Source organism: Grammomys surdaster, unplaced genomic scaffold, assembly GCF_004785775.1.
Source record: "Grammomys surdaster isolate TR1022 unplaced genomic scaffold, NIH_TR_1.0 126013, whole genome shotgun sequence".
NCBI classification, from domain to species: domain Eukaryota; kingdom Metazoa; phylum Chordata; class Mammalia; order Rodentia; family Muridae; genus Grammomys; species Grammomys surdaster.
The window spans coordinates 255,813-267,643 of NW_021620828.1; the positions used below are offsets into that span (position 1 = coordinate 255,813).

Genomic DNA, 11,831 nt, shown 5'->3' on the forward strand with positions numbered 1-11,831 from the left:
CTCTCTCTCTCTCTCTCTCTCTCCCTCAATGTGAACAGTACAAGATTTTGTTGCTAAGACTTTTTTCTGAACCTCTTGTTCAGCAGTTTAGGGTTACCTATTAGATTATTTTTAAAAAGTGTTGGGGAGAGAAAGTACAAATCACTTACAGAGGACCATATAGGGGTGGGGCAGTTAAGTTTATGGCCTTTGCTCTACAAGACATTCTAAGAATCCTGGGTAGAAAAGTCTTTCCCTCACTTCTCCCAAGCAGATCTTCTAAGTTGATCTCATTTGGAGCCATTTCCAGCCCAAGGACAAAGAAAGCTTTTCTTCTATCCACTGGTGACATAATTTAGTGTAACCATTTCTGCTAGACCTTCATTGATTAACAGCTGCAAAGCTGCAACTTGCTTCCAGGAAAAACTAAAAAACACAGCGTATAGTTGACCGTACCTCTTCTTTTTAAAAGGTATGTTCTTAAAACTAAGTATTGTTTGAGGGGGAAAACAAAACAGGTCACTCCATAAGACTTTATGTTCTGCAGCAAGAGTGTTATTAGGGGTTTGATTTCATGGGATGAAGAAAAAAAAGGATAGAAGTTCAACAAAGAACTGATAATTTCTAAGATGCTCAAAATCTTTATTATCACATTCTCTTAAGTACAAATGAGGATGCTAGAAGCATTTTTCTGTGACAGGGACGTCAAGACACCTCACAGATGTGGTCACCTCAAACTGGTGTCATTGGGCAGACTTCCTGGGTCCTGTCTCCTACTATTTTCACCAGAACTGAGCTGTCTTCTCTCCCACCAGCTGATTCTCTCCTTGGAGCTTCTTTCCCGGGGGCCTGAAGAAGACATCCTGAAACACAGGGACATATGGCTCAACTGCAAGTGAAGCAAAATGACAGAAAAACAAACAAACAGTTTCAAAGGACTCCAGTTGCAAACATTCCCAAACATCGGTGAAAAGCACAAAATGTTTATATTAGAATCAAGCCACATCACAGGCGTTGTGCTATCTGGCCGACATCACATGAGATTACTGCCAAATATGGTAGCTACTGAGCTCTGCACAATACATGAAGACAGAAAATGGAGAACTTCACTTCAAAATATTTAAATAGGATGATTTTACCAGAAACAGAGAGGAAGTCAAATAAAGTCCCATGTCAGTTACTGACAAATGTAGGCTAAGTCTTTCTGTGAGACCCATTTCTGATGTCTCAAAGTTTCCGTGTGGATAATCACAGCCTTGGTAGCCTATCCCCCAAATCAGAATGGTAACCTAATATCCAGCAATAAGGATTCCCCCAGCAGAATCACTCCCATCTTACTGAAGAGAAAAAAGAGAATTGTAAAATTTGATAACTTAAAAGATAGAGCTTCTGACAGCCGTTGCAGTACATTGAGCTCCATAGAGACAGCACCGGGGCAAGCGAGAGCCGGACGGGCACTGGGCGACTCTGTGCCTCGCGGAGGAAAATCAACTAAACATGGGCAAAGGAGATCCTAAGAAGCCGAGAGGCAAAATGTCCTCATATGCATTCTTTGTGCAAACCTGCCGGGAGGAGCACAAGAAGAAGCACCCAGATGCTTCTGTCAACTTCTCAGAGTTCTCCAAGAAGTGCTCAGAGAGGTGGAAGACTATGTCTGCTAAAGAAAAGGGGAAATTTGAAGATATGGCAAAGGCTGACAAGGCTCGTTATGAAAGAGAAATGAAAACCTACATCCCTCCCAAAGGGGAGACCAAAAAGAAGTTCAAGGACCCCAATGCACCCAAGAGGCCTCCTTCGGCCTTCTTCTTGTTCTGTTCTGAGTACCGCCCAAAAATCAAAGGCGAACATCCTGGCTTATCCATTGGTGATGTTGCAAAGAAGCTAGGAGAGATGTGGAACAACACTGCAGCGGATGACAAGCAGCCCTACGAGAAGAAGGCTGCCAAGCTGAAGGAGAAGTATGAGAAGGATATTGCTGCCTACAGAGCTAAAGGAAAACCTGATGCAGCAAAAAAGGGGGTAGTCAAGGCTGAAAAGAGCAAGAAAAAGAAGGAAGAGGAAGATGATGAGGAAGATGAAGAGGATGAGGAAGAGGAGGAAGAAGAGGAAGATGAAGATGAAGAAGAAGATGATGATGATGAATAAGTTGGTTCTAGCGCAGTTTTTTTCTTGTCTATAAAGCATTTAACCCCCCTGTACACAACTCACTCCTTTTAAAGAAAAAAATTGAAATGTAAGGCTGTGTAAGATTTGTTTTTAAACTGTACAGTGTCTTTTTTTGTATAGTTAACACACTACCGAATGTGTCTTTAGATAGCCCTGTCCTGGTGGTATTTTCAATAGCCACTAACCTTGCCTGGTACAGTCTGGGGGTTGTAAATTGGCATGGAAATTTAAAGCAGGTTCTTGTTGGTGCACAGCACAAATTAGTTATATATGGGGACAGTAGTTTGGTTTTTGTTTTTCTTTTCTTTTGGTTTTATTTTTGGGTTTTTTTTTCCATCTTCAGTTGTCTCTGATGCAGCTTATACGAAGATAATTGTTGTTCTGTTAACTGAATACCACTCTGTAATTGCAAAAAAAAAAAAAAATTGCGGCTGTTTTGTTGACATTCTGAATGCTTCTAAGTAAATACAATTTTTTTTATTAAAAAAAAAAAAAAAAGATAGAGCTTCTTTTTTTCTGTTGTCCTTAACTTTGTATTTTTACTAGAGGGTAGGAGAAGAAAAAGAATGAAAAAAATCGGGGAATATATTTCCCTCGCATCTAATATATAATTCATTCTATTTGTTTTTTTTTTTCTTTAAAAAAAATACATTCTAGCAGTGGATGATACATGCATTTAATCCCAGAACTCGGCAGGCAGACAGATCTCTATAGTTTAAGGTCATCCTGGTTCACGCAGTAAGGCTCAGCCTCAGAGGAGAAGGAGATTCTGAATTATTAAAGACAGAGCTTGAAGAAAGATGGATCCAGTTTAGAGCACGTGCTGCTCTCCCAAAAGACCAGAATCTAGTTCTGTCATAGTTAAGGTTTCTATCACTACAAAGAGACACCATGACCATAGCAACTCTTTCACTGGGGCTGGCTTACAGATTTAGTCCATTAACATCATGGTGGGAAGCATAGCAATGCACAGGCAAACATGGTGCTGGAGGAGCTGAGAGTTCTACATCTGCATTGGCAGGCAGCAGGAAGAGACAGTGAGCCACTAGGTCTGGCTTGAGCATTTGAAACCTCCTCAAAGCCTACCCCCATGACACTTCCTCCAACATGGTGCACAATATAAATAAATCTTAAGAATAAAGACAGTGATGATTAAGTACAACACACCACAAAAACGCAAATACTTTAGTGTCTACAATTGATTCTCCAAATGTCACCACAGGTAGAGTCAGCCTTCAAAAAGGGGAAAGACCCATTCAGTTTCTGAACTCTTGACAAAAACAACCAGACCCATTACACCTTTCTCTCTCATTTACAGAAAGTAATTGCCTTGGTTTGAGTTACTGTTGCTGTAACCCAACAGCATGACCAAAGCAACTTGGAGAGGAAAGGAAATAAAAATAAGCTTTTACTTGTCTTAGGCTTCCACGACATCATCAAAGGAAGTCAGGACAGGAACCCAAGCAGAACAGGAACCTGGAGGTGGGAGCTGATGCAGAGGTCATGGAGGGGTGCTGCTTACTGACTTGCTTCCCATAGCTGGTTCAGCCTGATTTTTTATAGACCCCAGGACCACCTGCCCAGGAATAGCCCCACCCACAATGGACTAGACCCTCCCCCATCCATCACTAATTAAGAAAATGTCCTATAGGACATTGAAGTTCCCTCCTCTCTGATGACTTTAGCTCATGTCAAATTGACATAAAACCATCCAGCCCAGTCATAGATATAAGACTGCTTCCTTAGACTTCATGACAGACATGCCCTTTGTTCATTGCCTGAAGAGGAGGTTGGGACAGAGGTGCTCACTTGATCTTCTGATGCCATCCTCTACACATCTGACTTTGGGTTCTAGGATCAAAAAATGGACCTTAAGAACATTAAGGGGAGGAAGTAGAGAATCGCTGAGCCAGTGGAGAGACCTTTGTGCAAGTGACTGGGACTTCCTGCAACTTCATGTGAATTTTGAGGTTGTTCACTTAAACCCCCCCCATTACAATACCTTCTCTCTTATTCCATAATGCCATTAGATGAAACATGATGGTTGTCTAAAAATAAAACCGCCATATTTTTTTAAAGTTAGGCAATGGTATTTTTTTCTTTGAGTTAATATGTTCTCAAATTTAAATATGTAGTCACTCAAAACATTCTAGTTATTTTATCAACCTCAGATCAAATACATATTAACTTTTCATAGGCTAGAGTTGTGTGGAAGAAAATGTGACCAAGAATACCTTACCCCAGGGCATTAGCTTCAGTTCACCCAGGCTACAAATAAATAATTGTCCACGTGTATACCACAAATGTTCTTCCTAGCCCAGTCATGGCTTGTGTCTCCTCAGGCACTTCTGCCACATGTATAATTTATAAGAACCTTTAGCCAAAGGTCATTAGAAGAGCTTACACCTCATTTTGAAGAGCCTTTCTCATAACATGTAGTTAAAAGCATATTTTTCAGAAACCCTTTCGTTTTAATTGCCTATATATGTTCTCTTAGGTTTCACATAGAGATTTTTTTCACATGTCTTACCAACCTAAGTGGACAAGAAAAAAAATGAGAGAGAAGATGGTCATACGTAAGATGTAAATAGCCAGAAGGTCACATCAAGTACAAATTGGTTTCTGATGTCAAGTCACATATGATGATGTTGGGTATGAGAAAAAATTTTCCCTGGCTGGGCCACTGATCTAGTGATGCTCATCATGGGTCTGATGAAGTCACTGAGTCATTCACAATCATTCTGGTGGGTGACTTGATTTAAATGAGAATATTCCCTGCTTTGTGGCACTAGCTGGGGAGTGGTATGGTCTTGCTGGAAGAAGCATATCTCAGGGGGTTGGCTTTCAGTCTTTAGAGTCGCTCTGTGTCCTGTTTGCTTTCTCAGCTTCCCACTTGTTCCTGTCTCCTGCCATAGTGTGAACTCATCCTTCTGGGACCATAAACCAAGATAAACTCTTTTCCTCAACTTGACTTTTGTCACAGTGTTTTATTACAGCAACAGGAAGGTAACTAATACATGGACTTGGGCCAATGAAGAAAATATTATGTAAGAACAATGTGTGTGTGTGTGTGTGTGTGTGTGTGTTCTGCATATGTGAGCATAGGCACACGCATGTCACCGTATGCATGTGAAGACCAAAGGACATTTTAGTGGAGTTAGCTTTCACCTACTTTTACATGGGCTCCAGGATGTCAGGCTTGTGGTTCTGAGTGCTTTGGTTGCTCTGACCAGCTGAGCCATCTCACCTACTCCAACTGTCCTTGTTTCTAATGACAACTTTTATATTAGAAATTGCCTTAAGCTTCAAGTCTCTTTTCCCAGAGATTTCTAGCCACAAGATGGCTCTGCTTCTGCACCATTTCCCAAGGCACATAATAATCTTAATTGTTCTCAGCTCAACCTTCTCTAAAGGGAACATTGGAGACCCAGGGATGAATAATTATCTATCCATACAAGCCTCCCAAGGCTTGTTGTCTAGGAAAACTGTATTTTTTTGCATGTATTTCCTCCAAAGGTGTGCAAACTCAAAACACAAAAAGATAACTACCACCATGACACTGCCTAAGAGCTCAAATGCACCCAAAGCTCTGGGAGTTTCTTATTCAACGGAGGAAGAAAAATTCCAGACAAAAACATCAAAGATCACCTTGGAAAAAAAATTACTGGAAAATTCTTTATGGGATATAAGGAAAGGTAGTAATTAAACAACCAACAGGAAATGATCTCCCTCCCAAAGAGACTTCTGGCTTCAGGGGATAGACACCGGAAAATGGATTCTCTCTGGGTCTCACCATCTTCATCCTGGAGGTCTCCCAGACTTTGAATATTGCTTAAAGAGTTTTGAATTTATTAAGATGAAAATGTGTGTTTGGTGACAGAAATGTGAACCATTGCTGAGTGTTCTTACTTATCATTACTAACACACAACTAGCAGGTGTGGTTTTGATTTACTCTATTTTCTCTTGAATAGCAACAACAGAAAGATTCGAGTTAATACAGACATGGTCGCTCATTCCTCTAATTTCTGTTTCTGTTTTATTTTTTCCTCCTGTGGCATAAAAGAGAATCTCTCTGACTTTGACAATTAGCAGCAATTAGCCATTTTCTCCTAGGCCCTCTCTCTTGCTACCCTCTCCTAATATCATCAATCTTGCTCCATTGTGTGTTTCTGTATGATGCATTGCATCAAAAACCTGAAGTCTGACTTATCATGGATTAGAACTTCTCAAATGGTGAACCAAAATATTTTTCTTTGTTTAAGCTGGTTATATCATGTACTTTATATAGTTAATAGCAATTTGATATTTGGTGCTTTGGTAGATACCGCCTATGGCAATCCCTTTCCTTATGCATCTAGCTCTATGAAACCACATTCTACTCTATGGTTTCGGAAATTATGGCATCAGACAACAGTAGAACTGTAAAACACATTTTGGAACATTCCAGTAATGTTCCTGACTGACTATCAATAGAGAAGGAATCTTTAGCAAGGGTCCAGAATTCGCTGAGTCATCACATGGCTGATCTTTCACCCGGAAGAATGATTCCATACGTGGTTCTAGAACAGATACCTAGACGCCATTCATTCACCTAGGATTTCTCCTGGAAAGAGGGAATTAAATCAAATATGTGGTAAATAAAAGCAATTGATTGACAGGGGACAGAAAACCCACTGAAATTTTCCTCATACCTGAGAACTATTCTGAGAATCTCAAGATATTTATTGCCATTCTGTCAGGATAGGGAAGAGGGTGTCTCAGAACCCTCTCTTGGTTCACGTTTGATACCACAAGTGACCCTTATTAGCTCAGTCAATTTTAAACCAGAGTTCCAAGAGTATAGATCTCGGAGGCTCTGGGCTCTCTTGCTACCCTCACAAACAGGGAAGGATCTTTTCCTAACACCTCTCTTTTCCACCCCATAACTCCTCTCTCTGGTGACATCAGAAGACATCCTAGAAACAACAAAAACAAGAAAGTTCCTCAATTATAGCAATGACTTAACAGAATAGCCATCTTAGAAAGCACCTATTGTAAGTTGCTCAGTGATAGCCGTGACTTAACAGAATGGCCATCTTAGAAAGCGCCTATTGTAGAGGGTGGAAATAATGTATGAAAGTTAACTATTTCTGCACAACATCAAACTGGGAAGTTACATCAGGATGGGACCTTTGACCTCCTATGGCTTGGTAAATACTTGCCACAAGAAATTATTTCTCGAGATATGGTACATCAGAAATGGAAGGGAGAAAACTACAATCAGAATATTATCCCTCTGCAATTTTACATTTCCTTCCTGACTCCCAAAATATTTACATAGATGATCCTGGTGTTTATAAATTGTCCCTGAGTGGATTCATGGAGCCTCGTTCTTTACTGTATACATTGTACAAAGTTTTCTCATCTGAGAGTCAAAAACCTTGTAGCTGACATGGCAGCAACAGTCCTTTTAGCACAGAGATTTTATGACCTGATAAAGAAAATGAGTCTGGAAGGATGGTTCAGTGGTTAAAGGCACTGGATGCTTTTGCAGGGGACACAGATATCATTCCCAGCACTTGGCAAACATCCCTTCTTTACTCTAGTTCCACTGGGATCAGACACCTCTTCTGGCCTCTATGGACACTTCATACATGCAGTACATAGACTTGATGAAAACAAAACACCCAAATGCATAAAAGTAAATGCTTTTAAAAATAAAATCTGGGATAGTTCTCACCCTGTCTAACCCAAGAAATAACATTAAAAATCAGTATTATATGAGACGCTGGCCTCATTGGATAATGTCTCCAAAATGTCCACATTTGAGCAACTCCTCAGATCCCCCATACTTAGGGTTATATGTAATTTTAGTATAAATCAGAGCTGACCATCCAAAGAACTAACCTTCAAATATGATAGATGGGCTCATAATAGGTTAGCTTCTGCATATCAGTAATATCACTACTGGAAATTAAGGAAAGTCTGGCATAGTCCACTATGCCCAGGATTACCTAGCCTCTGAGGATATCGAGAATTCTCACAAATATTTTGAAAGCTGGAGAACAGGAGAGATAGGTTCGCTAAGTCTCTGAGCTCTTGGGAAGAATAGCTGTGCTAGCTCCATCACGCTTTGCTCACTTACAGAAGGCCCTAGATGAGAAGTTGGTTTCTTTGCCTGCCACGAGGAGGAAATATCCCTCACTTATTGCTGGAACACAAAGTTTCAGACAGAGACGCCTATTTGTCTCCTTTGAAATATTCACCTGACTTTGAGCTCTAGAGCAGCCAGGGCCTCTAGAACATTAGTAGAGAAGGGGGTGGGCAGTGATCTAAGGAAACAGAGGTCTTTGTACTAGTGACTGGGAGTGGCTTTATGCAAGCTCTGAGATTATTCATTTAACCAAGCCAAATACATTGCATATATTCCTTGTAATTTTATGCTTTTATTAATTTAATGGCACATTGGAGCTAGATGTTCTGGCTATCTATACCTAATATATTTTTGGGTATGTTGGAGAATGTGAAAATTTCAAATAAATTGTAGAATTCTTCTCTTAAGTTTCAAAACAAAAAAATGCAAATTCAATTATTTGCTCACATGGAAACACGTTTTTCATTCTGTCTTGCTTATCTCCAAACAAAATAATATGTCTTACAGAGATTTCAATTTTATATGAGAGAAACCAGGGCAGAGTATCTACTGGCATATATACAAGAACCACTGACATGATGGTCAGAGAGAAATTTAGAATCTAATGTGTCCCCTCTCTGTGATGTCCCAAGAGTCACGAAGTTGTCAGGAGGACAAAGTAGACCTTCATGAAAGAAACAAATCCCATTATACACACAGTCTTGAGGCTCTGTGGTGACTGACTGTGGATATAACTCAGTAATGAGGTATACGTGTAGCCTGAATGAAGCTCTGGAATGAATCCCTAGTACAGCAGCAAGGGTCACTGATATTTGCATGAATTTGATCAACAGGTCACCAAGACATCACCCAGGAAAAGATGGACCTTCATTCCATAGGCTTTCTATCTGGAATAAAAATGTGTGTCTTTATAAAGTCCTTTCCTCATCTGTATCAGAGAAGGAAGTGTATTGCTTTCTGTAGACAAGTCACCTTTTGTCCTTGCAAGGATGCTATGGGAAGAGAAACATCGCAAGTATAAATGACAAAACAAACTTTTTGATCAGCATGAGAGTTAATGAGAGTTTAGAACCAAGCCTCTGTTTTAAAAAAGAAACAAAAGATTATCTAGAGAAAAGCCCCAGAGCCCTTAGACCAAACTTGGTAGAAGAAGGTATATGCAGAACACAGAAGCTATTCCACCAAGGCCAGGATTTAGCATAGAACTCCCTGAATCAGGACATAAACTGAGACTGATGGGACCCCAGAGATGAAGGATGGAGAGTACTTACTTGCCCCTCCCAGATGGTTCATCTTCATCTTAATATTGTCTTTACGCTTGTGCGAAGCATCACACAGAGGACATGGGAATCTGAGAAAGACTAATACAACGCACCCGGTCAGAGCCCACTGGAGAGACTCCCTCACAGTCCAGAGTCCCGGGGGCTCCCCATGTCTTTGTACTGGGGTATCCAAGTTAGACAAATCGGGGCTTACAGATACTTCCTCCTCTTCTGCAAGTATGTAAGCCACAGGTCCCTTAGGCTGGCTCAGATGTGAGCCGTCTAAGCTTTTCTATCACGAGATTACAATTTGCTAGACCTGTGAGCCATGGGTCACAGCCTTGGGCTGTGGGACTTTGGAGCAGAAAATAAAGAACATTCTTGTTTCCCACAGTATAGTAGATGCTCCTGCTAGGTCCATACATGAATCTCTCACTAAAGTTCCATCGTTCTCCTAAGTCCCCCACATCATACTTACATTTCTTGATGTGCTGTTCTATCTCGAGCAAAACAGGTGAGAACATGACAAAAAGGAAAAATACGTGGAGTATGACAAACACCACATAGAGCCAAGGGACACCATTTGGGAACATATTGACCCCTTGTTCAATCTCTGCCATTTGGACAGGAGGGAAGACATAGAATTCTCTGCCTTCGCTTCTTTACCTCCTAGGTGACCACAGCTATGACATCATAGCTTCAGAGACAATGGGTGTGATGAGGATCTGATTGGGGATTGGCCAAGCTTCATCCTATCTATGACAAAGGATAGTTCCCTCCTACCACAGATTCTTCTCCTAATATTTTTGTGTGTCCATATGGTGTGTACATGTGTATGCATGTGTGGAGGTATGATCACACTGTATGCACATATGAGGCCAGAAATTGACATCAGACGTCTTCCTCTATTGTTCTACACATTTTTTTTTAAGACAGGATCAATGAAAGTTGCCATTATCAGCTAGACTGATGCACACACACACACATGCACACTGAGATTACAGACCTGCACCTCTCACACAGCTTTTACATGGAGGCGGAGATCCTTACTCAGGTCCTTATGTTTGCACAGAGCTTTTCCAACATGAGATCCCTCCTCAACCCCTACCATGGTTTTCTTTAGGTGACCTAAAATAAGTAGGCTGGTGAGACCAATCAAGTGCATAGCTTACTGTATATTCAGGAAGTGTGTCTCATTACATTGGAACATCTATATTCGTAAGGGAGAGCTAACACATTGCTTAGATCTCTCAATCCTAGCATTAGTCTTAGATTAACATTTAAATTTGAGAGTCAAACCAAGAAAGTGTGTGTGTGTGTGTGTGTGTGTAAATTTTGTGTTCTTTTCTAGAATCCCTGTCATTCCTTGTCTTGGTGTATACCAGAAATGGGTGTCCTATCAGAGCATAGGACTATCTCCCCTATCACATGGGTCAATGGGGACAAAATATTTCATTTTCCAAGATGCTGCTGGTGTCTCCCTTCTGAGCTCAACAGAATTATCATGCCATGGATGCTTTCAACATCCCTACCACATGCTTTCTGGTCCATGGCAGCATTCCCAAAAGAAAGTAGGGTGAAAGTAAAAGAGACTGAGCTGTAAACCCACCCATGGGTAAAGCCCATGGGTAATTGATGAAGAATGAAGAATTCCCTAGCTCCCTATTCTAGAGGCTGGGAAGTCCAAGACTAAGGGCCATCTCTGCTGAGGGCATTTTAGATATGCCATTCTACTGCAGAAGAGACGAAATGGGTGCATGCAAAAGATGTGAGCTGGCTGACTTTACAACAACCTACTCTCAGAATGCCTAACACATTCTTGCCTCAGTGGTATTAGCTTGGCTCTTTGTAAGGCTCAGTTCTTGTGTTGTGAGGGAAATAGGCTTCCAAACCATTGCCTTTGGATTGGCACATTGGAACCATGACACTCAGTGTGGTAAGAATTCTGAAATTTTGGTTTCTTTTTTAAAAAAAAAAAAACACAAAAAAAATATTTTAAGAGTGCAGTTTTCATTTTAATCCCAGTGTGAAATATGAGGCTACTTCAGAGTGTCCACAGCAGCTGACTATGATTTCCCTCATGTTCTATCTGGGACATGATTTTGCTAACTGCAGATAGTTTCTGTGAGTGTGTGACATTTGGAATTCTAAAGAGTTTTTAGAAGGTATATAAAAAATGCTGGGGCATGAAGAGGCTTTGTTGGTTGGATGTTGGTTGGTTCCTTGTTGGGGGATGGTTGGTTGGTTGGTTGTTGGTTGGTTGGTTGGTTGGTTGGTTGTTGGTTGGTTG

At 40.7% G+C, this 11,831-nt stretch overlaps 1 protein-coding gene across 1 annotated transcript; it reads right to left on the bottom strand.

Annotated features, from left to right (window-relative positions):
* Positions 1–600: 600 nt before the first annotated feature.
* Positions 601–10,161, bottom strand: LOC114609965. The gene is made up of 3 exons (XM_028754366.1): positions 10,020–10,161; positions 9,551–9,640; positions 601–842 (listed from the first exon to the last, which is right to left on the bottom strand). The coding sequence occupies exons 1-3, from the start codon at positions 10,159–10,161 to the stop codon at positions 712–714; spliced, it is 363 nt and encodes a 120-aa protein (XP_028610199.1). The 3' UTR covers positions 601–711.
* Positions 10,162–11,831: the final 1,670 nt, after the last annotated feature.

Coding starts and splice junctions, on each gene's coding strand:
- LOC114609965 (XM_028754366.1), bottom strand. CDS start 10,161: ATGGCAGAGATTGAACAAGGGGTCAATATGTTCCCAAATGGTGTCCCT. Junction 9,641..10,019: donor AGAACAGCACATCAAGAAAT/GTAAGTATGATG, acceptor GCGTTGTATTAG/TCTTTCTCAGATTCCCATGT. Junction 843..9,550: donor GAACCATCTGGGAGGGGCAA/GTAAGTACTCTC, acceptor CCTGTGTTTCAG/GATGTCTTCTTCAGGCCCCC.